This window comes from Thamnophis elegans, chromosome 4, assembly GCF_009769535.1.
Source record: "Thamnophis elegans isolate rThaEle1 chromosome 4, rThaEle1.pri, whole genome shotgun sequence".
Classification (NCBI taxonomy): Eukaryota; Metazoa; Chordata; class Lepidosauria; order Squamata; family Colubridae; genus Thamnophis; species Thamnophis elegans.
Window position 1 is genome coordinate 116,685,790 of NC_045544.1, and position 24,653 is coordinate 116,710,442.

The window sequence follows — 24,653 nt, forward strand, 5'->3', positions numbered from 1 at the left end:
CAATTAAGCAGTTGAATATGTTATACATTTATCCATAAGGTAAAGGTTCCCCCGCACATGCATGCTAGTTGTTTCCAGCCCTAGGGGCGATGCTCATCTCCGTTTCTAAGCCGAAGAGCCAGTGCTATCCAAAGACATCTCTGTGGTCATGTAGCCAGCATGACTAAACTCAAAAAGCACACGAAGCGCTGTTACCTTCCCACCAAAGTTCTCCCTATTTTTCTGCTTGCATTTTAACATGCTTTTGAACTGCTAGGTTGGCCGAAGCTAGGACAAGTAATGGGAGCTCACTCAGTTACGCGGTGCTAGGGATTTGAACCGCCGAACTGCCAACCTTCTGATCGACAAGCTCAGTATCTTAGCCACTGAGCCACTGTGTCCCTGCCCTGCATATATCCTATCATAACTGATTACACTATTTATTTCCAAGTTAATAATATGTCAAAAATGGAATAATAAGCATAGAAAAGGAACAATTAATAGAAATATTGAGAAAAGAGAAAAGAAAACATAACTTACCAGATAGGCCCGTAGATATGAATGCCACAATCCACTGTATTTTTGATCAATAAAGATTTCTTGATAAGAAAAAGAACATGTGCGTGTATGTATGTGTGTGTACGTATGTACATACATACGTACGTACCTACGTATACACACACAGACAAATATATATAATATATATATATAATAAATATATAATATATAATATATAATATATAATAAATATATAATATATAATATATAATAAATATATAATATATAATATATAATAAATATATAATATATAATATATAATAAATATATAATATATAATATATAATATATAATAAATATATAATATATAATATATAATATATAATATATAATATATAATATATATATAATACAATACAATACAATACAATACAATACAATACAATACAATACAATACAATACAATACAATACAATACAATACAATACAATACAATACAATACAATATAATATAATATAATATATATATGAGTTACAACCCCCGGTATGCCCAAATATGGAAGATCACTACTTCCATTCTCTGTCCTTCGGCTCGTCACAAGAGGCCATCCAGACAGAAACGCAATATTTTTACTATTGCCTTTTTGTTACATTTGTTGTATTTGTGCTGATAAATAAATAAAGGGATATATATATATTTAGGAGACTAGTTTTAATTTTACCCATGCATTATGCAACATTCCTTCCTAATGATAAAGAGAGTCCCATTTACCTTATTTTGTGGAGTATAAGACACACCTTCCCCCCCCAAAAGAGGGTGAAAAACTGGGTGCATCTTATACACTGAATTTTATATACAGAATTTTTGTCCTTCCAAAACTCCGCTTCTGCGCATCCCATTTTTCGCAAAAATTGATGTGCAGAGGGTTTGGGGGGCCTGCAGTGTGCTCCCAGGGGCCGGGAAGATCTTCAAAATCTTGGTGCGTCTTATACTCTGGTGAGTCTTATAGTTTGAAAAATACGGTAGTTGGTGGAAGTACATAAAATGTACTTCCCATTTAATTAAAGTATATTTTGCTGCATTGTGCAACCCACCAAAGATGATTAATTAAGCATATTACATGAACCCTGTCATTTAATATCCTTAAAAGTAGGAACATGTGAAAATAAGTGAGTTTGCCAGAGGTTCTTTAAGGAACAGAAAGTTCACATAGAGGGCTACTACTTGCAGTCCATGGGTGAGTTAGCTATTCCTGATTAATAAATGTACATTCTGTAAAATTACCCAAATACAGTATATTAGTCCCCAGTCCAATTCCTGCTGTTAAATCCAGGTATCTGAAAAAAGATCCTTTCCCTTTCTTTTCATATTTTTAAGAAGTATTTTTTTTTCCTGTCTGAATGGGATGAGAAGAACTCCCTTGCTTTTACTTGGATCTACTGAGGCAGCATGATACTGTAATGTGCCTGTAAAGTGAGAACTCTTTGACAGACATCTCCCTGTGGGATCTGAGGGCAATAATTGATTTTCAGTAATTGGGCTGAGTGGGATGACTATCACTAAAGAGAAAGAGGGAGTGAATTAGTGAGAGGGAGGGAGGGAGGGACTGTACTTGGCTTGGCAGAGATGGAATGGACATATTATTGAAGCAATATTTTATTCATGCACCTTGATCAGAGCATGTTTGATGTTGCAGTTGCAATCTAGGAAACAGAAAACAGGTTGTCAGGCATGCCTCATTCCATATCCAAGAAAGAAAACCTCCAACTCTATTTAATTAGAGAAAAGGTACTTTTACTGGACGTGAAATGAAAACAGCGAAAGTGAAGCAAGATCTGAAGCAAAAAAGCGTGAACTTGTACATATCAAAGGTTTACCCAAATCCCTTCCCCCAGATACCCCAACCCAATGTCCCATCTCCAAGGTGTCATGTGGGACACATCTTCAAGTGGCCTCATTCAGTTGGTATGCAGAGAGAGTTGACCTTGACCAAGCCCAACCATGAGCCATCAGCATGTGCAGAAGAGGGTGAGAACAAAATTCCCTTCTTGAGATATCTCCCCTCCCAAAGACCATGAGCCCCCACCCTTCCCGTTACCATGGCAGCCGATAGCAAGCATGCAAGGTAGAGGCTGACACAGCTACTCCTCAATTTACAACAGTTCATTTAGTGACCATTCAAAGTTACAACAGGATTGAAAAGCATGACTTACGACTGTTTTTCACACTTACGACTTTGGTAGCCTCCGCATTATCATGTGATCAAAATTCAGAAGCTTGGCAACAGTCATATTTATGACTGTTGCCGCATCCCAATGTCATGTGATCACCTTTTCTCACAAGCAAAGTCAAAGGGGAAGCCAGATTCACTTAACAACTGGCTTACTAACTTATCCATTGCGGAGATTCACTTAACAACTGTGACAAGAAAGGTTGTAAAATGGGGCAAAACTCACTTAACAAATGTCTCACTTAACAACAGAAATTTTGGGCTGAATTGTGGTTGTAAGTTGAGGACTACCTGTACTTTTTCTTCCATGAGTGAATCAGTCTTGTGGATCTGGTGCTGAGGGGAATGGCCATCTTCATGCGGGTTTGAATAGGCCAGGACATTTTTGGAATCCATTATTCCCAGTGATAAATGATACCTAAGCTTGGCATTCTTTCAGTAGAGATACTCTGTCTGCTATAATTCCAGACTGCATCCTCCGCAATCAATTAAAATGGGTTTCTGTTCCCTTAATTTATTTTAACCACCTATTTTACAGGGAGGCTGGTTAAATGATATGCCACACCACTTCAGAGCATGATGAATCAAGTTTGAGAACAGTGTCCTCTTCCTTTTCAGAACATGAATGTCTTTTAGGGAGAGAAATAGAGTGATGGGGACAGAGGGATTGAAGCCCCGTTTGGAGTTTTCTGTTTCTATATAAGAAAACGTGACCAATTCTGCAGTGCTGTATAGAAAAAAATTCTACTTATTGTCTCAGAAGAAGCTATTTAATGTCACATCAGCTTAGAAACATAACATGCAATAACTTCACAGCCACCCAAATACAACTGGTTGTTTTTGCTGCAGAAGAGGAACAGTTAATTTATTGCAATTTTTAAACATTTTTAAAAAGCCAAAGATAAGAAGAAAGTAGAGCAGAGAGAAATGCCATATTACAGTCACAGCTATGCTGTGCTGCTCTATGCTGGCTGGGGAATTCTGGCAGTTGAACTCCATATACCTTCAAGTAGCCAATGTTGAGAAACACTGCCCTATCTAATAAGTCTGGAGATAGAGCTCGAGAGAGGAAGTTCAATTTTTTAGCTTTAACTTCCTCTATGAGGCCGGGGTGGGTGGGTGGGTGGGGGCTCATTCTGTGCTGTTTTGACTCTATGAACGGTGGGAGAATAAGGAGTTTAGTACTGTTTCATTCTGTTTTTCCCCCCTTCACTTATGGCAGGGATAGGACTGCTCCATCCTGAAGCAGTGTTAAGGATTCTTGTACAGGAACTTGATGCTTGATGATATAGGGTGGATATGCCAGATTCATTATACTTTACAGTCCTGCCATTAATATGCATTCCTTCTTTCAGTGTGGTATCTCACCCCCACTAGTTTAGATCTCCTAATGTGCTCTATAGCTGTGTTTCTTAAAAAAATTTTCTCCCTCAGGTCTCCTTTTCACTTTATATATATTTACATTATATTTACTAATGTTTAATGCACTAATGTATTCGTTTTCCACATAGGCTTTCAAATACTTTTGATTTCATGGACTCCCAAGAGGCTCTTAGGATCTTAAGACCACACTTTAAGAAATACTGCTCCAAAGGAGGATGGAGATTGTTGGTGGCTTTGAGAACATTGCTATAAATTCAAGAGACCTCCTCTTGCAAAATCAATTTCTACTTTTCTCAGACAGTCTCTTGATGTCAGACCTACAATATCAAATCTATGAAATCTATTTTCCCCACAAAAGCCATCCTCTGAGTGGGTAGGCCTGAGAGAGTGTGACTAGCCCAAAATCACCCAGTGGTTTTGTTACCTAAGAGAGGAAGGTTGGAATCCACTACCTTCTGATTTCTAGCCAAGCATCTTAACTACTAAAGATAGTAGGATTACAAATAGTTCTCTCACCATGATACCTCCTGATTATATACTCAATAGAATAGAATAACAGAGTTGGAAGGGACCTTGAAGGTCTTCTAGTCCAACTACTTCAGACAAATGGTTATCCAACATCTTCTTAAAAACATCTAGTGTTGGCACATTCACAACTTCTGGAAGCAAGTTGTTCCACTGATTAATTGTTCTAACTGCCAGGAAATTTCTCCTCAGTTCTACGTTGCTTCTCTCCTTGATTAGCTTCCACCCATTGCTTTGTGTTCTACCCTCAGGTGCTTTGGAGAATAGCTGGACTCCCTCTTCTTTGTGGCAACCCCTGAGATATTGGAATACTGCTATCATGTCTCCCCTAGTCCTTCTTTCTATTAAACTAGACATACCCAGTTCCTGCAACCGTTCTTCATATGTTTTAGCCTCCAGTCCAGTGGTGAAATTCAATTTTTTTTTAATACCAGTTCTGTGGACGTGGCTTGGTGGGCATGGCAGGGGAAGGATACTGCCAAATCTCTATTCCCATCCCACTCCAGAGGAAGGATACTGCAAAATCTCCATTCCCACCTCACTACAGGGGAAGGATACTGCAAAATCTCCATTCCCACTCACTACGGGGGAAGGATACTGCAAAATCTCCATTCCCATCCCACTTCGGGGGAAGGATACTGCAAAATCTCCATTCCCACCTCACTACAGGGGAAGGATACTGCAAACTCTCCATTCCCACCCCACTCCAGGGGAAGGAGACTGCAAACTCTCAATTCCCACCCCACTCCTGGGGCCAACCAGAACTGGTATTTGCTAGTTCTCCGAACTATTCAAAATTTCTGCTACCAGTTCAGAACCTTCTGAATTTCACCCCTGCTCCAGTCCCCTAATCATCTTTGTTGCTGTTCTCTGCACTCTTTCTACATGGTCCACTATATGGACCTGACTTCTCCTTACCCCAAGGACATGGGCACTTGGCATTTTGGGGGAAATGGAATTGAGGGACTGGCATGAAAATACAAAACCAGAGGCTTTCCTCCCTTCTTTGTGTGCAATCCATTCTTCCTCCCCCTCCCCCACTCATTATTCCCTTTGGCTGCTTTTATCTTGCTTTTCCTTCTGTCTGCCAGTTCTTCCCAGGTGTTCCTCCAGTTTGGCTTAATTAAAATCAAAGCCTGGCTTTCCATTCAATAACCCATTTGTAGCTGATTTAATTTTTATGAATTAATAAGGTATTTTGCCCCCCCCCACTTTTCTTTCTTTCTTTTTTTTAAAAAGGGGGAGAGCCCTTTGATGCTTGGAATTGCTGCCAGTCTATCCACAAAGATGAACGATATGCTATTTTGGCAATGGAAGAGATCAAATAATTTTTTGTTAAGTCTTGCTTTGGGGGATGTCTACTGGGTATATATGTGTTTAGCAAATAAGCTGTGCTTCTTAATTGCTCTTTCCTCTTTTCCCAGTAAAAGTGGTTTGAACATGGCTGTCAGATTAGACAAAGGCCTTCCAAGTGTGGGGTTTCTTAGTCATGTGATATCTTTTCCTGTTTCTCCAGCTTTGAATGATGATGCCATCCGTCTCTTTATGTACCAATAAAGGAGAATATTTGTACCTTAGGGTTGAAATGAAGGGTCCTTGGTGCTCTCTGAGCTTGCTTGTTTTCTTGCAGACGTTTCATTACTCTAACTAGGTAACATCAGTGCTTGTCCTGATGCTGAGGTAACTGATGCTGTTACCTAGTTAAGGTAATGAAACGTCTGCAAGAAAAGAAGGAGACTCATAGAGGACCCCTTGTCTCTTTATGTATATCGTATTGTATTATTTTCTTTTGTTTGCAATATTTATGTTTTTAGATTAACGGGAAATAAAGCAACTTCAATTCTAAAAAACAGAGTAAAAAAAGCAAAGTACCCAAAGACATTTTGGTTGATTTAATGTTGTCATTGAAAATTTATGCACAATAATAAAATGTTTATGTAACTTTGGAAACAGATGGGAGAGAAACACATATATGCTTCTCAGGAGAATGCTTCCCACTGTCCGGAATACGAACAAAAAGGATCAGTTCACTGCAGGAATCCATCTCTAAGGCTTCAGGACTTCTGAGAGTCTTCATTTTGTGTTATAACATTCGCAGTTAGTCCTACCCTTCACATCGATGGCAATGTCGCTCTCATTAAGAAGGATAATTAGAAATGTTAGCATTTTGTCTCTACAACAGGCAGCCTCTCTTTAAAACAGATGGAAATATACAAGCCTTATGCCAACTTGATTTGCACATTTCTCCCTTCTTTGGCAGTTTTCCTGATACAGAAAACTTTGTATAGTGGGGGCATCCTGCTGCTACCAGCTCCTTCCCTATTTAGGAAGCCAAATTGTCTACAAATCAGCGAGTCTGAAGAGGTCCAAGTTTGCTTGTTGTTCATCCTTGTCATGGTTGAGTTTTGACAGCGCAGCGTTTGGCCAAATGGCTGCAATATTTTGCAAAAGCAAGCTGTTGCCATGATAAAATAGTGATGGGCCCATTCCTTGCCTATAAACAGTAGATACCATTCATGAATATGACAACAAGAGACGTTTGCCCTGTGAAGCCATCGTGTCTTCCCAGGAGGAGATAAAAGGGGAAATGCAAGTGAAATTGGAAATAACATTGAGAAACCTCATCAGATGCATATATTATATAAAAAGAAACAGAAAAAGTCAAATGATTCCCTCCCCAGGAAGTTCTTTCTCATTTCAGCATCAAGGGCAAAGATTGCCTGTTTTGATCTTCTGCAGGGAAGAATTGGACATACCAAACTTTGCTTGCATCATGAGTGCTTTTGTCACAAATATGTTCTTGTGTGAACCAGGTCTTTTGAATAATTATTTATACAGCACCTTCTGTACTCATGGAGCTTTACCATGTCCCATGAAAAGCTTATAACCTAACATTTGAGAAAGGGGGAAAGTAGAATGAAGTTCAGTAAAGCTATTGGACTGTTTTACTATTGGACCCTGACTGCTCTTTAGAGGGCCAGATCCTGAAGATGAAACTAAAATACTTTGGCCACCAAAGGAGAAGGAAGGACTCACTGGGGAAGAGCCTAAAGCTGGGAAAGATTGAGGGCAAAAGAAGAAGGGGACGACAGAGAATGAGGTGGCTGGATGGCGTTACCGAAGCAGTAGGCGTGAGCTTAAACGGACTCCAGAGGATGGTAGAGGACAGGAAGGCCTGGAGGAACATTGTCTAAGGGGTCACAATGGGTCAGATGTGACTTCGCAACTAACAACAAAAGTTATTGGAAAACCAATAGCATAGCAACATATATTTATTCAACTGCATGTCCTCAAGTACTGTAATTTTTTTTGAAGATAATTTTATTATATGAAACCACTGGGTTTAGAAAGCTTGGATAAGAGTAGCAAAATAGGAGATTCCAGATTAACAGGATCTGATTGGCCCATTTTCACAACCAGATGTGAAACCTAACTACAATTAATCCCAGCTGTGGATGATTATTGAGACTTGAGTAAGCATAGAGGAGGATTTTAATTTTTTTCTTCCCTGCTCAAGTCCTGAAGAAATAATTCTTCTATAGATGGTGTTTGCTTTGGGGGTGAGTCACATCAGGGCCAGTGGAATCTAAACAAAAAACTTTTTTAGAAGCAGATTTTCCTCAGGATTTAAGCAGTGAGGAAAATGTTAAATCCCAGTAAGTTTCGGCTATGTCCATATTGTATTTTTTTTAAAAAATAGTGTGTTAAGTAAATTGATCCTTCACTACTGTTGCCTGAGTGATATCGTATAGTCTTGTTTGCAGCTTGAAAATAAAGACCTACAAAATTGTTTCCTTTAAGGTAAAGATGAAATGTAAAAAGAATGTCCTTCAAGCCCTAAACATTTATCTTAATAATACCTAGGCTCAATTAGCAAGTTTTTGTCACTTTTTATAGTTTAATTTGAAAGACTATTTGTCTGAGAACATTTAGGATTAAGTGGATTTTATTTAACATAGCCAAGCTGTTAGCATTTCCCCGGTTCAAAGCCATCAAGATACTGGCTTCGTAACTGCAACATTCATTAGTTTTAATTGGATATCCTAAATTTATAAAAACATAGCCTACTGTATTATATTAAACGGGTTCTGCAGGAGAAGTAGAGAGAGGCTTTGGTTGTTAGCAAAATGTGGCTGAATGATTAAATCATTGCTTGTATATGCCAACATATTGTTTGAGTATGAAAAGCAGAAGAAAACAGCAAATGGTTAGCATTAACCTACCAGCATGGAAGCCCAGTTTGACTCACTTATTTGGGGAATTGGGAGTATAGTAAAATTTGAAATAATCAGCTTAATATAATTTAAAAAATAATAGCTACTCTGCACTCTGACTGGAATCTATTATTAAGGATTATCTTGGCTGAGAAACCATCTATCATTAAGATCTTCAGAAATAAGAGCATGTGTCATCGAATTACAATCTTTGGACAGGACTACAATTACTTATTAGAGGAAGAGGCCCACAAGAGTCACACAAATTTAAAATAAACTTACAACAGCAGCTCGTGACCTGTAATATCATGAACAGGATATAACAACCTCTTTAGAACTCATCTTCACCCAGAGTGTGACTCCTGTGCTGTTATACACTTCATTGTTAATTATGTAGCTTGTCCTCATCAGTTTGAAAGCTCCCATAGTATGGGAGGATCTGAGGGCTCAATGAAGGAGAAGGCAAAATGATACATAATGGCATGACATAAATGAGACTGCATAATACTTATATCAACTTCGTCATACCAATAATTCATGCAATAATGATGCATATATTGCCATTTTAATGTCATTGTTACTTGTTACAGATGTTGCTCCACTGTAATTATAGACTAATGAAAATGAGAACTGAAAAGATATGACACCAAAGGAAAAAGTGAAGTGTTGAGAAGATAAATTAGGCACCAGTTCAGAGTGATCTAAGAGCCCAGTTTAGCTCAAAACATCAGTACTGAGGGAAGATGGCAGATCCCTTTTCCTCCTGTGCTTATTCACAGGCTGTTGGTAAAGGTTAGGTCACCCTGGCCTAACTTTTTTGAGGCAACGTCAAGAAGAAGAAATAGCATTTATTAACAAACCAATGCAATTTTGAAACAGAAAAGGAAAATTCCTAACCTAAGCGAATACATTTGGCCATGAACTTCCGCTTTGAGCCTCTTGTATCAGCAAAACATTGCTCAAGCATTTGGACTGAGAGACTTCAGGATATGTCATAACTCCATTCCTTATTACCGTCTCACATCAGTCTACTTGAAGTATTACCGTACATTCTGTCAGTGTTTCTGGCGTTCTGTTGTTGAATTTCATTGAGAAAGGTATATTTCTCGGAATGGGAAAGAGAAAGGGTAGCACACACACCATTTTCATCCAACCATTAATGGATCAAGAGATCTTAGGGGATTGCATCCAGGTTTTCCAGAAAATATATAATGGGAAGAGGACATTTGGCTTTGTTTATTTGCATCACAATTAATATAAAGCATACCATATAACATAAAATACAAGATTAAAATATGCACAAGTCAAACAAATCTTGCCCAGAAACCAGCAACATTAATTGTGTTGTTGTGCTGCATTGAATCCTCAAGTGTACACTGATCAGGGCACAAAGGATAGGTATACATATATATTGTCGTCTACATGTTTACAGTGGTAAGAAAAGGGCAGATGCGAAGAATCTGTTTTGCACTTCGCTGCTTCCAGTTGCCCTGGGATTGGAGGGCCACACTGCACCTCCATCCATCTGCTCTAGCAAATCTGGCCCCATCTGTTATCCAAAGGAATAGCTGTCACAACTTTCTATTTAAGCAAGACCTTCAGTAAGTTAAAACCAGCCCAGACTGAAATATGTATAAACGCCATTTTCCTGCTTACCACTTCATTTTGGCCTCGAACAGTCGATCTGAGACTTCTTTTCCTACTATTGCTCATCTCCCATGTGCCTTGTCTTTTTTGACTTTCAGCCTCAGGGCAGGTCCAGCTCAGTATCTTTTTTTATGACGAGTTATTTTGGCAGACAAAACTGATTGAAAAAGAGGACATAAAATGAACGATATGTCAGCGTTTGAGGTTTGTTCAGAATGCTGTGTGTCTGAGAAGCAAATCTGTAATGTAGCGTGGCATCCTAAATCTGCAAGTTGATCTGGGCAGTCCCTTATCTAAAGAATGGAGGTGTGCCAGCCAGTATGATGATTTCCCAAGGCTAAAGTTAAAGCACATTGGACTTGCCCTCAATTTAAGTGCTATCATCTGAATTAAATGCAATCTGATAGGGTCAAATCCCAAGGATTCTGCTAGCAAGGGAAAAAGAATAGCTTTTCCTTTCTATAGCTCCCAATGGTAGGGTAATAAAATAGGTCAGTTCCACTTTCCCCCTGTTCCAGGGTGGATCATTCAGAGTTTCTCTTAACTTGTCCCCTCCAAATCCCTCTTGATGTTTAATGTCCTTAATCTCCAGTGTCATCGGATTTCTGATTACAGAGGCACAATAGCAACGATGAAATTTCCAAACATAAAAGTCTTTGTTTGATGTGTCCTCAAAATTCCATGACTACTGCCAAGGCCCTTACAATTATTTAGTTACTTAATAAATTGTTATATCTAGTCATTGACTAATTGGTTATGTCTGCATCAAAATTGCATAGGAGAAAGAAGCAAGTTTTTACAGCATTAAATGATAGATTATTACAGCCATGGAAGATATGATTTGACAGTAACAGTTTTTAAAAATATGTATGTATGTGAATTTATTAGCCACCCAACTTCAGTAGACTCACATATGCTTAATATTCGGTATATTTTAAAGTTGCTGACTGAATGATGGAAGGTTTTAAATATGCATAATGTTTGATTGGGCTCTGTTTGCTAATATTGCCTTTCTCCCCTTTTTCAGTTGGATTGCATCATTTTGGCTCCCAGTGGCTCATGGAAGGCTTCGATTCAGTGGAAAGCTCTGATGATGAATTCTTCGATGCACGAGGTTTGTAATTCTTCTTCATTGGTTCTGAGCTGTCAAGTTTTCAGGGAGTTTTAACAAGCCCGGTCAATGTGTAAGATTTACATTTATGTTTAGCTTTCTTAAAATTTAAAAGCCTATAGTTTCATTCTCCTTTCAGGGCTTTATTGAAAACTATTCCTGTAACTTGGCTTTGCAGAAAAGAATTTGTGATGTACTTGGAGAATCTCTCCGCAGAGGGTGATTTATGGCTAATTTGTTTTTTGTTTTTTAAGAAGGGGAGAGGAATGTGCTGTAGCCACTGGTGATCTGAAATTGAATAATAGGGGTTTTTCATTTTGGAGAGGATTGTCTATCTGCATGGACTATGTGAATATTTGTATTTAAAATTAAAATATGCCGAACATGTTGCTCCAATGACGAGTAAGACAATGCAGATTTTTTTTGTCATATTGTATACATATTTCTTGAAAGGGCTTGGGTAAATTTTTGCTTGTTGCTTGTTATGGCTTTCCCTCCTGGATCTTTTTGCTCAGGGACTGAGATTTGATGTTGTGCCAAAACTAGACTGTGGACTCTGTGCGGATGGCTCACACACCATAGTTTAGGTTAGCTAAAAATAAAGTGAGGAGAAAATTACAATCCATCCTTCTCTGCAATTTTGTTTTTGCTTGACAGAGAGAAACAAAGTGCCCTTTTCAAAGCAGGCATAAGCTCTTAGATCAAAGCCTGCTACGGAACTTCCCAACTTACTCAAAAAGTAATGCCACTGTTTTGTTGGTACAGGGCTTTTTTGGTCATTTAACAAATTGTTTTACTTTGATTTTCTGCCCTATATGTAAAGGGTCCTTCTGCTTAAAACCTAGTATTTTGGAAGGCTTTAGGATGACAGACAATGCCGGGTTACATCATTTATCAAAAGTTTTGTGTATATCTCTTTAAATTAACTAGTCTGCCGCTTGCAGTGGGACTTGTGAGTGAATTTATAACTGTAAGATCATTTGTGTATGAATGGAGGTAACATTTTGGTTTTTTGGACTATGTATCTTAGTGAAGGCATGGCATGGGGGAAAAGGTTGTACTTTGATAAGTGTCCCCCCCGCCCCCCTGCCTCAGATCTGCCTAATTTGCCTAATTTGGCAATTAGAAATTGCCAAATTAATTGCTTGCTCAAATATTGTGATTTGGAATTCATTTTGGAACCTTGCAGACTTTCTTACAGCAAGCTGTACCCAAAGATAATGGATATCTGCAGCCAAAACAACTTTTATGGATTGTTTTCTTTCATTTATCTGCTTTAGGACCTATTTATTTCCTGACTTCCTGTATGTAAATAGAATGGTTCAATTACACTGAGGTCCACTTAATCATTCTGATTAATTTTGGGTCCTCTAGATTTAACAGCAGATATGTTATTTCCTTAATTGAGGCTGGCCTTAGAGAATCTACGAGCTTTAATGGACCATTGCAGAGATGAAAAGCTCACAATAAACTAAAATCATGAGCTAGCAGTGTGTAGCAGCAGCCAAAAAAAGCTAATACAATCCTTGGTTGTATGAACAGAGGCATAGAATCAAAATCACGTAAAATATTAGTACCGCTTTATAAATCCTTAGTAAGACCACAATTGGAATACTGCACCCTATTTTGGTCACCACATTACAAAAAAGATGTTGAGACTTTGCAAAAAGCGCGGAGAACAACTAGGATGATTAAAGACCTGGAGACAAAAACATATGAAGAACTGTTGCAGGAATTCAGAGAATATGGTCAGAGAAAAGAAAGGTTAGGGGTGACAGTTGTTTTTTCTTTCTTTCAAACTTGTTGCTTTAAGATTTCTTGCATTTATTTTATTTCCCCCCACTTTTTATTAGTTATAATATAAAAAGAATTTACAAAAGTGAATCATAGGAAAAGTAGAAAAAGTAGGGGAGAAAAAGGGAAGAGAAAAGTGTAGAGAAAAAGAAAGAAAAGATATTGACTTCCAACTCTCTTTGGTGCAGTAGAATAAGAAATAACATCAAACCTCAACTTTTTATCTTTACATAATAGTATAAACTAGCCATTTCTATAACAGCCAATTTAGCTAATCAGTAAAACCCAAAATCAAAATTTCATTTTTTGTTCCACCTCAAGCACAAAGTCTTGAAACAGTTTCCAAGTAGAAACAAAAGCACTTGTATGTTTTCTTTTATCAAAGCAGTCAATTGAGCCACCTCTGCTAATTCCATCAGCTTTTGCAACCATCCATTTGTAGGGAGTAATGCATGCTTCCATTTTTGTGCATAAAATAATATTGTTGCCGTCCACATTTATAATGTTCCAAGGGGTGACATGATAGTATTCCAGTATTTGAGGGGCTGCCATAAAGAAGAGGGGGTCAACTTATTTCCAAAGCACCAGAAGGCAAGACAAAAAACAGTGAATGGAAACTAATCAATGAGCAACCTGGAATTAAGGAGAAACTTCCCAAGAGTGAGGACAATTATCCCGTGCAAAAGCTTGCCTTCAGAAGTTGTGGGTGCTTCATCACTGGAAGTTTTAAAGAAAAGGCTGAACAGCTACCTGTCTGAAATAGAATAGGTCTCTTGCTTGAGCAGGGGGTTGAATTAGAAGACCTATAAGGTCCTGTCCAACTCTATTCTGATTGATATACTGCAAATGTTGATGACAGATAATAATATAGATCTAGTTTCAACCTTCAGATATCTTGGCACTTTTACTCTTTGGAAGTGGGAATGAAAAAATGATCTGCCAAAGCTTTTCTATTTTTCTTTTGTTAAATAAACATCTTTTTGTGACTTGATGTATTTTCTGATCACTGTTCTCTTCTTTGATACTACTGAAAAAATGAGCACCTGCTATTTTTGGGGTTGCTCAGCTAGATGTGTCATTTAAAGCATGAATGGTATGTGTCCTCAGACATATGTTTTAACAGAGACTCAGATTCTCCATAGCAACCACAGGTATGTAGTGATAGGACCAAAGTCAATATTGTTATATTCAAAGACTCTTTAAAAAAAACAGTATTAGTAAATCCTGGGTTGATCTAGATTCTCAATGATTTAATGCTCTAATATATAGGTATTATCTATTAGAGCATTAAATCATTGAGAATCTAGAGCATTAAATCTGCAACTCACAGCGGAAACAAAATACACAGAGAACACTTAAAGCATTAGATTAAAATCTTCACTAGAGAAGACACAATAAGAAGCCTTCTTTTTCCTCCTGATAAATGTACTTCTTGAAAATTATCACATGAACTTTAAAAGAAACTGCTACAGGAACAAGCAGGAGCTTCTCTTAAAGTGAAAATGTCAATGTGAGCAAACAGGCGTGATTTTTTTTTTAAAAAAAAATCTAGTTTATCTTAGTATCTACATTATTAAGCAGAATTTCAAGCCTGGCAGTTTTAAAAAAACCTGTAGAACATATTACTGCTATTTGTCTGCAGAAAATATATATATAAAATGCGAAAATTGAATTCACTTAAAAAGATTATGTAGTAAAAAGCAAGTTTTTTTATTTATTAAACACAAGAAACTTTGTGCCAAGAATGAAAGTGGATTGAATATGAAAGAGAATGACCAGTGAAGGAAGTAAGTTGTGATAAAGAGTGAATGTATGATGATCAAATTACAAAGCAAATATGTGAAAGAAAAATGAATGGATTTAGAGGAGAGGAAAGGTAGAGAAAATAATTGATGAAATTGATTCTGAAAAAAATGTTAAGAACAGTATATGAAGTGGTACATGGGCATGGTGAGAAGTAGGATGATTTGCAAAGATAGAAAGGTGTGTTGCAGTGTACAGTAGAATAATGTTGATGTGAACTGGTTTTCTCTTATTTCTTTTTCTTCTCTCATCCCTAATTTCTTTGTCTCAGGATTTTTTTACTCCTTTTTATGTGGATAATGTTGCTTTCCCCCAAAAGGGAATAGTGTAATAGATATTCATGTACTGAATGCACATCTTCTAAATTGGTTTTGCAGTTTCATCATATCTTGGTAACAACTGACATACACTATATTGTCTGCAAATGTTCTTAATACAGATTGTATTGCTTCTTTTATTTAAAAAGTATATACTTTTAAAAATAAGTTTCCTAATGTTGACATTTAAAAATCAAAGCTATCACAGTTTCATATTCTGCAACAGTTTCAAAAGGTTATCTGGTACCAAATGATCTTTGCAAAATTGAGCACTTATGGTTCATGGGTACAGTGAAGCTAGAGTTAAATTATCTTTACAAAATGACCTGATCTTCCCCAAACACTAGTTACATATGGCTGTATTTTTCCCCCATACTAATGTCAGTAGATGCATAGATTTTGAGTATATCAAGAATATAAGGTATGAAATTTAGGACAGCAAAAATACAGTGGACAATTTTATGCAATTTGCAGATCAGTGAATGGACTTTACTGGAGCACAATTGAAGACAGACAATTGCTTTCTTGATAAGCAGGGTGGATAAAAATTGATATATATATTTTAAAAAATGTATTTTTTTATTTAAATCAAATTTTTAAAATTTAAATCAGTTTTTTTATTTTTATCAAATTTATTTTAATAAAATGCTTTCAGAGTAAAAATCTATCTAAAGATAGTTTTCTATTTAAGATATATTAATAATTTAGCTTATTCAGCATGAAATGGAGCTTAGTTATGTAGCACAAGGGTGAGTATTCTGCAATATTAACATTTTTGGTAAACTCATTCAATGAATCCAAGTCCTGCAAGCTGAATAGGAAACCTTCATTTTGTTTACAAGCAATAATATTAAAGATTCTAACTACCAGCAAGAATGAGTCCTTACATTTAAAGAGCACCTGTCATTTCAGATCCATCATGGCAGGGCCTGTCCCAGGCATCCACTCACCTGCTGCCTGCCACATCCCTCACCTTGTGTCAATGCCACATCACCAGTCATCCCATTAAAGTAAATGGGACTGTCAGTGAGTCAACAGCGGGTCAGAGGAGGAGCCGCTGCGGGACAGAGATGACAGTTACTCTTTAAAAAGTGTGATTTGAATCGAGTTGATTTAAATCAAGCCTTTTTACTAGTGATTTAAAGCATGATTTCAATTGTGATTTAAATCGACTTGATTTAAATCAAATCCACCATCCATCCATCAATAAAATTGTCCATCAGTGGTTATCAGGTGTAATGATCATATGGCACTCCCAAGGTCTGAGACATGAACATGGTAGAAGATATGAGGTTCACAGGAGACTATTGGGATTTTTAGACCATCTATTTAACCCTTGTGAGAAAAGAGATTCTGGTTTAAAGGTGATTGGGCAAGTTTGTATCCTACACATATTTTGAGCAACAATCCTTTAATTGCTGTCTATTAGTCATACAGACTGAGATTTATAGGAACTGAAACTATCTGAAGGGCACCCAGTCGATTACTCCAAGAGGATCTATCTTGACCTGATCTTCAAGGATATTCGTACGGTGATGAAATGCCTGGAAGGGAGAATCAATCCCAGTAAATTTAAATTATTGAAGCATGGAAGACAGCAATTTTATATGTAAATATGTTTCCTCAGTGAATGAATGAATTGACAGCAGATGGCTGCCCTTGATTTGATTTCAGTTTGATATATTTCATACACAACAAATGGCAGTGTGCTTGATAAATGGAAAGGTTTTGTTTAGGAACTCAATATAAATACCTTCATTTCAGAATTTTTCTTCCCTTGATTATCCTATGATTATCCTAAAGGAAAAGAAGGGAGCCTTACAGATTCCTCTCTACACTGTGCTTTTACACTGTTGAGGATTTAAAGGAGGGCAGCCTTGTAGTCAGGTCTCATGAAGGTTTCCTAAGTTGGAACAAAACCAGGTTCCATGTTTGAAATGGGTCTCGAGGAGCCATATTTAGTTGCAGACCAGATAATTTGCTCTGGATAGTTTGCATCTTTGTCCACAAAAATGTTCAAGCTTCTATCTGATTTCAGGGAGCAGCGGAAGCAGTCAACCACTATTTATCACCTGTGACAGGTTTAATGGGAAAGAATAAACTGCAGCTTAATCCAAACCAAAAAAAAACCAAATAGTTTTGATGGATGAGTAATTTGACTCAGGTATAATTATGCAGCCTGTCATGGATGAGGCTGCAGTCATATTGGAAGTTTATGTTAACAATTTGGGAATGCAAATTGGTTCTCCTGGATGACAAAAATGGTAAAAACAAAGCTTTTTTCAATTTTTGTTGGGCTTCCATTAATAAGAAATAAATCCAGATCTTCCCTCCATCTATGCCTTAGTTGTTTGCAGAGTAGAATATAGAATAATAGAGTTGGAAGGAACGTTGGAGGTCTTCTAGTCCAACCACTAAATTATTTAACTATATGTCAGCCTCTGCTTTGCTATTTGCTTTCGGCTGCCATAGAAACAGGGAGGGGGGGGAAGGTATTTGAGCTGGGGGAATTGGTACAGGAGTGATAGTTAAAAAGGGAGTTTCTTCTCACCATCTTCTGTGCATGCTGATGGCCGGTGTTTGGAGTTGGTCAAGGCCAACCGTCCTGCATACCAACCTGATGAGGCTTCTTGGAGATGCACCCACCTGACACCTAAGGGATTTGCAGATTGGGCAATGTGGTGGGGGTTATTGGGGGGAAGGGGTTGGGGCAAATGTTTGATAAGTATGATTTTGTGCGTTTCTGCCTCAAACCTTGCTTTACTTCTCTGCTATCTTTTCATAACCAGTAAAAGTACTCTTAATTCTACAAATGGAGTTAAGTGGTTTCTTTCTTGGTTGCTGAAGGAGGCGTGCCTGACATTAATCATACTACAGCATGTAAAAATGGCCTTTTCTAAACAAACTTCCAGAAGCTTCCACAAATGCAAATAATTACAGGATACTGTCTAGACACATACTGTATACCTGACTGTTCTGACCCCCCTCCGTCCGGTGATTAACTCCGACATAGGCTTACTGTTAGCCATGCTTTATTCACAGTAATTACTCACAGATAAGACATTGGCAGCAACCCAGACTCCCACAGATAAGAGATACAATACACACAAGAGCTGCTCCAGCTTGGTATAAATGGTTGTGTCCTGCAAAACATCTCCTCCCAAAGTCTCTTCTTATATACTCTCTTGGGAGGAGCCAAACCACAACACCTGGGCTTGGTTATCTCCTATGAGTCTGTCTACATAATTGCTACCTTTGTTTCTCTGCCCTCCTCTGCCTGGTGTCAGGGACAAACTTCCTTTGATCTTCACCACTGCTCCAGTGCCTGACGTCAGGGACAAACTCCCTTTGATCTTCACCACTGCTCCAGTGCCTGACGTCAGGGACAAACTCCCTTTGATCTTCACCACTGCTCCATGCCTCAGGCGCCTCCTGGTGGCCAACCAGCCTCTCTGGTCCCTGCTCGGAGTCTGAACCCTGCCCAGGGTCCTCTACATCTTCCAGAGCCGACTCATAGGGTCCCTTACTATCGGAGTCCATCAGCAGCTCCAACGGCTCCTGCTGGGCCACAGCACCTGACCATCTCATAACTGTTTTGTTGACTATAAATTTGTTTCATTTTTTGTGTTCAACTCAAATGGTTGGCATTAACATATAAAGCTTCCATTATGTATGGTCTACTCTAGACAACTCAAAGGAGATCCTCCTTCTCTTCTCCCATCACTATCCAGGATCTCTACTTCTTGTCTTACAACTTAGGCTACATTCATGTGATACTTTTATCCAAGTCAGATTAAAAATGTATGCATTTGTGCAACTTGTGCTTAATTGCTTCAGTTAGCTTCATTGGGAGAATATGTGGACCTGGGATACAAACAGCCTGTTTGGTTATTTGGCAGTGCAATAAATTCTGCAAATCCAGAAAAATGATTTAATTTGGTAAGCAGATTCAGTATGCTGGGTGAATGTAGACACTATGAATTATAGTGGACAGCTTCCGTAAGTGTTAAATAGTTGGCTGCAAAATAATTATTTAAAATTTCCTTCGGATGCATATTTTCCTGATTTATTTATTTTTTTCTTTTTCAACTTTAGTCTCTAGAAATTATTGCTAGTACTGCTTTTGTAAGTTAGGATTATATTTCTCTTATTATTAGAATAATGCTTATGCAAATGAGTTTTAAATGGGTTGATGTTCCTGATTTCTTGTGGAAATATGATGGGATGTAAAGTATTTAAAACAAATAAATGAGGAGGTAATTGTTTGTAACTGCATGCCATTTTACAGGGGGGGTGAGGGCTCAGTGGTTAAAGACACTGAGCTTGTCACCTGGAAGCCTGACAGCTTCCAGTGTTGTGCGATGGGGTGAGCTCCCATTGCTTGCCACTTAGGTGGGAAGGTAACAGATTTCTGTGCACCTCAGGATAGAGTCATGCTGGCCACATGACCACAGAAATGTCTTTGGACAATGCTGGCTCCCTCAGCTAAGAAATGGGAATGAGTACCACCCCTAGAGTCTGAATCACCTGGCCAGAGAAGATCTTTACCTTTACCGTTTTACTGGAGTCCATAAAAAGTAATTATATATTTTCAATTTGCTTGGGTTTGTGTTGAAGATAGTGGGACATGTAGCCATTCCATCCATTTGCCTAAATTCAACACCTTCCCGTTTAAAGTATACATACATGGGAATTCCTATTTTCCTGGTGGCAGCCATTGAACTTGCCCTATATTTTGTAGCAACTGAACTCCTTATAAGCATTTGGACTTGCTTTAATAAATTGTCTCACTGCTTAGAGTCATGGCATTAATAATCCAAACCCTTTAGGGATAGACAATTTACCTCTGCCTTCTATAAGCACATAAGAAGTGGTAATGAGTCTTAGCTGCTGAAGGCTGCTATGAAGTCCAGTCCCCTGAGTATGTCATTAGTTAAGCTCTAGATGGCAACTGTACTTAGCCCAGCCTCTCCCACTGAAGTGGGAGACAGCCAAGTCTAGGTAAGGAAAGGAGGGATGATAAATGATATGTGAGGAGGTCATATTGTGAGTGGGAAACAATTGCTGGCAACAGCTAGGGCCATGATGGCGAACCTATGGCACGCATGCCACAGGTGGCACATAGCACCCTCTCTGTGGGCACACGAGACGTTGCCCTAGTTCAGTTCCACTGCGCATGTGCGAGTGTCTCTGCCACACATGCACAGGGAGCAGAGGGGGTGCAGGAGGCGTGCAGGGGGTGGGGCACATGCATGGGGCTGCACGCACATTGCATTTTGGGGGTTCAGGTGTGCATGCGCATTTGCACATGCACATGCACACTTTGGGCACTTGGTCCACAAAAGATTAGCCATCACTGAGCTAGGGTAATACTTTTAGTATCAGGAGATCAGCCAGGATGGTGCTGTGTCATTCAAAAATGGCACCTATATAAATGTCCACTATTCACTTGGAGTAGCTATCCTTTAAGTATTATCATTGTGCTCTGCCTAGAATTTGATATACTGATAGAATATAAGTACTAGAAATAAAAGAGATGATTCAAATTCTAGGCCTCCTTGATTTCTGCAGGCAGGCATATTATATGGGGAATATGTCCTTGCAAAGCCCTCTGGAAAACCTGGGTATTTTCCACTTAGGCTGATTTTGCTTTCTGTTGGTTGTCAATGAAGTAATCCTGCCTTTGCTTTCTAGGCCATCACTGAAATTATGTGGTTGTCTTTTGCAGAGGAGGTGGCCGAAGGAAAGAATGCCATCCTTCTGGGGATGAGTCAGTGGAATTCCAATGACTTGGTGGAGCAGATCGAGACAATTGGAAAGCTGGATGAAAATCAAGGTACTATTTTGGTTTAACCTGTGTCCAAATGATTGAGTGCTATCTTGTTTTTATTATGAGTGCGGCAAAATTTGGGACTGATATATAGCAATAACATTTAGACTTATATATCATTTCATAGATCATTCGGAGGCATGGGATAAGATACCACCAATACGCGGACAATACGCAGTTGTATCTGTCCGCCCCGTGCCAACTCAATGAAGCGGTGGACGTGATGAACCGGGGTCTCGAAGCCGTTAGGGACTGGATGAGGGCTAACAAGCTTGTACTCAACCTGGAAAAGACCGAGTGGCTGTTGTGTTTTCCTCCCAATAATTTGGCTAGTGTTCCATCACTCAGGCTGGGGGGCCAAATATTATACCCCTCAGACAGGGTTCGCAACTTGGGAGTCCTTCTGGACCCACAGCTGACCTTTGATTACCATCTGTCGGCTGTGACCAGGGGGGCATTTGCCCAGGTTCGCCTGGTGCGCCAGTTGCGACCCTACCTGAACCGGGAGGCTCTCACAACAGTCACTCGTGCCCTTGTGACCTCTAGGCTGGAATACTGCAATGTGCTCTACATGGGGCTGCCCTTGAAGAGCATCCGGCGACTTCAGCTAGTCCAGAATGCGGCCGCGCGAGTGATTGTGGGTGCACCTCGGTTCGCCCACATAACACCTATCCTCCGCGAGCTGCGCTGGCTACCTGTTGATCTCCGGGTGCGCTTCAAGGTGCTATGCCACCCATAAAGCCCTTTATGGTAGTGGATCTGGGTACTTGAGAGACTGCCTTCTGCCAATTACCTCCTCGCGACCTATAAGATCTCACAGATTAGGCCTCCTCCGAGTTCCATCTGCCAGTCAGTGTAGACTGGCAACTACGCGGAGGAGAGCCTTTTCAGTAGTAGCTCCGACCCTTTGGAACGATCTCCCCGTGGAGATTCGTACCCTCACCACCCTTCAGACCTTCCGCACAGCCCTCAAGATCTGGCTATCCCGTCAGGCCTGGGGTTAAAGATTATAATCCGTCCCCACCCGAATGATGAATGTTGCTCTATTTTTTAATTATGTATGTTCTATACGTCATTGTATGTATCCCCTCCCACATAAGTTGTAAGCCGCCCTGAGTCCCCTCAGGGAAAAGGGCGGCCTATAAATAAACTTATACCATACCATACTATCATAGTCCTTACAGCGCTCTCTAAGTGGTTTACAGAATCAGCATATTGTTCCCAACAATCTGGATCCTCATTTTACTGACCTCGGAAGGATGGAAGGCTGAGTCAACCTTGATCTGGTCAGGATCGAACTCCTGGCAGTGAGCAGTGAGTTAACTGCATTCTAACCACTGCACTCCCACAGCTCTTATATAGCAGTCCTGTCCACAGCCTGTGATCAGATAGCATATATCACTGGGCAGGAATATTTCAATGACCTTCTGAAAAGGATAGGACAACCTTACAGAGAAAAAAATTAAGCCGTGGACTATCCTCTCTTCCATGGAACTATTAACAGGCCTCTACTCTAAGGAACTAGTCCATATGGACTCTAGGAGAAGAAATGGCTAGCTCTGGCATGCCTTTCTATGTATTTTCAATGAGACTTCATACTCATGTATATATTAGATTATATTGCCAATGGGCACTGCTTATCCTAAGACTGAAGAAAGCTTTGGGAGAAGGAATGGGATCGACTTACACTTTTGATTTAAATAAGGTTTAGAAACAGATTGGCCAATTATGGAGAAACTGTTCAGTCCTGCCCGAAATACGTATCAATATATTAAGGGAAAACAAGACAAGACACCCATGGAAATAATTCCTTTGATCCCTTTTCCATTTTCTCGAATTGCAGTATATTATAAATTTAAACTGCTGTCATTGGCTGGCTAGTCTGCCGGAGCTCAGTAAATAGAGAACACCAGCGGCCTGCCAGCAGTTGGTATCACAGCAGCTTGGAAAATAAAAGGTACTGAAAGTTTCTATGCCTGGAGTCTATTCCTCCCATGCCGATCTAACACTGGCAATGAAAGGAAATTGACCATCCACCTCATGGCATCCGCGGCTATTTTACAGCAAGGACGACCCTGCTCCAGCCAACATCCGCATGGCATCACACACATCCCCCGTACCATAGCGAATGTTGTTGCCGAATAAATGGCTTAAGCTGTTCAGTTATAAGTGGGGATGAGATGCTCATAGATCATGCCCCAGATTTCCACTATTTTTTAAAGAGAATTTGTATACAGTCTTGGGTATATCCGAGATGAGTCCTTCTCCATGTCACCCTGAAACAGATGAATCAACTGAGATTAACTGGCTGTCAATGTATCTGTGCAAACAAAGTTGTTTTGTATTAATTTTGCTGATAAGAAGTTGAAAGTAGGTGTTAGTTTAAATTTTAATAGAAAATAGTTTTCACAAGAGAAAGAGGGCTGAAGACAGCAAAGGGGAAACTCTTGAAAACAGCATGACCATCAGAAGAAGCTTAGAAATGAATGACTGGCAGCTGCAGTGACTAGTTTTGAATTAGACGGTTGTACTTGTTGGTTTCAAACCAGAAGGGAATCTAGTAATTTAAAATGGAATAGACAGTGTTGCAGTGCTGAATCTCGTTTGTCCACAATTTATATAAAATCCATAAGCATTCAAGGACACAATCTGAGGAAAGAGCGCTAAAAGAATAAGAGAACTGGCATGGGGCCTTATCTATTCATTCCAAAGGAGCCTTGAGGTGTGTTTGAAGATGAAGTAAGTGTTTTCGTCATAGGATTACATGCTAGATCAGTGATGGTTAACCTTTTTGGCACTCAGTGCCGAAACTGGAATGCATGCATGTGCAAATGTGCCGGAACACCGGAACCTGGAAGACATCAGCTGGTCCGGCACGCATGTGCACTGGCCAGCTGCTCTCTGCTGGGTTCCAGCATACATGCACTGCACACCAGGCCAGTTGGCTGGAGCACATGCGTGCAACAGAACCAGGAAGAGCAGCTAGCAACAAGTGTGCCCACAGAGAGGTCTGTTTTCAGTTTATATCATTAAATCAGAAAAAGAGGAAATTTTGCCACCAATGCCTATAGGCATTTTCTTGATTCTAGAATTAAGAAGAGAAGGTAAGTACAGAACTAAAAAAAATCAAATATATGGCAAGTTTGTATAATTTGCACATTGACTAGAGTTGGAGTTCAGAAAAAAAATATTCTGACTTGAACTTTTGAAATTTTTTCCCATTGGAGAAGGGGACGCAAGCCAAGTCTGGAGACGTTTTCACAGTTGGCTGCCAATCAGTCAGAGAGATATAAACCAACTTCCTTAATTGTTCCACTTCAG

General features: G+C 39.2%; 1 protein-coding gene across 1 annotated transcript in view; it reads left to right on the forward strand.

The window, feature by feature from the left end:
• PITPNM3 (PITPNM family member 3) overlaps positions 1 to 24,653 on the forward strand; it is a 149,604-nt gene that overhangs the window by 58,013 nt on the left and 66,938 nt on the right. Inside the window, exons 2-3 of the mRNA XM_032216982.1 lie at positions 11,505 to 11,591; positions 21,231 to 21,338. Coding sequence (XP_032072873.1) covers positions 11,505 to 11,591; positions 21,231 to 21,338 — 195 coding nt within the window. The remainder of the gene's footprint in view (positions 1 to 11,504; positions 11,592 to 21,230; positions 21,339 to 24,653) is intronic.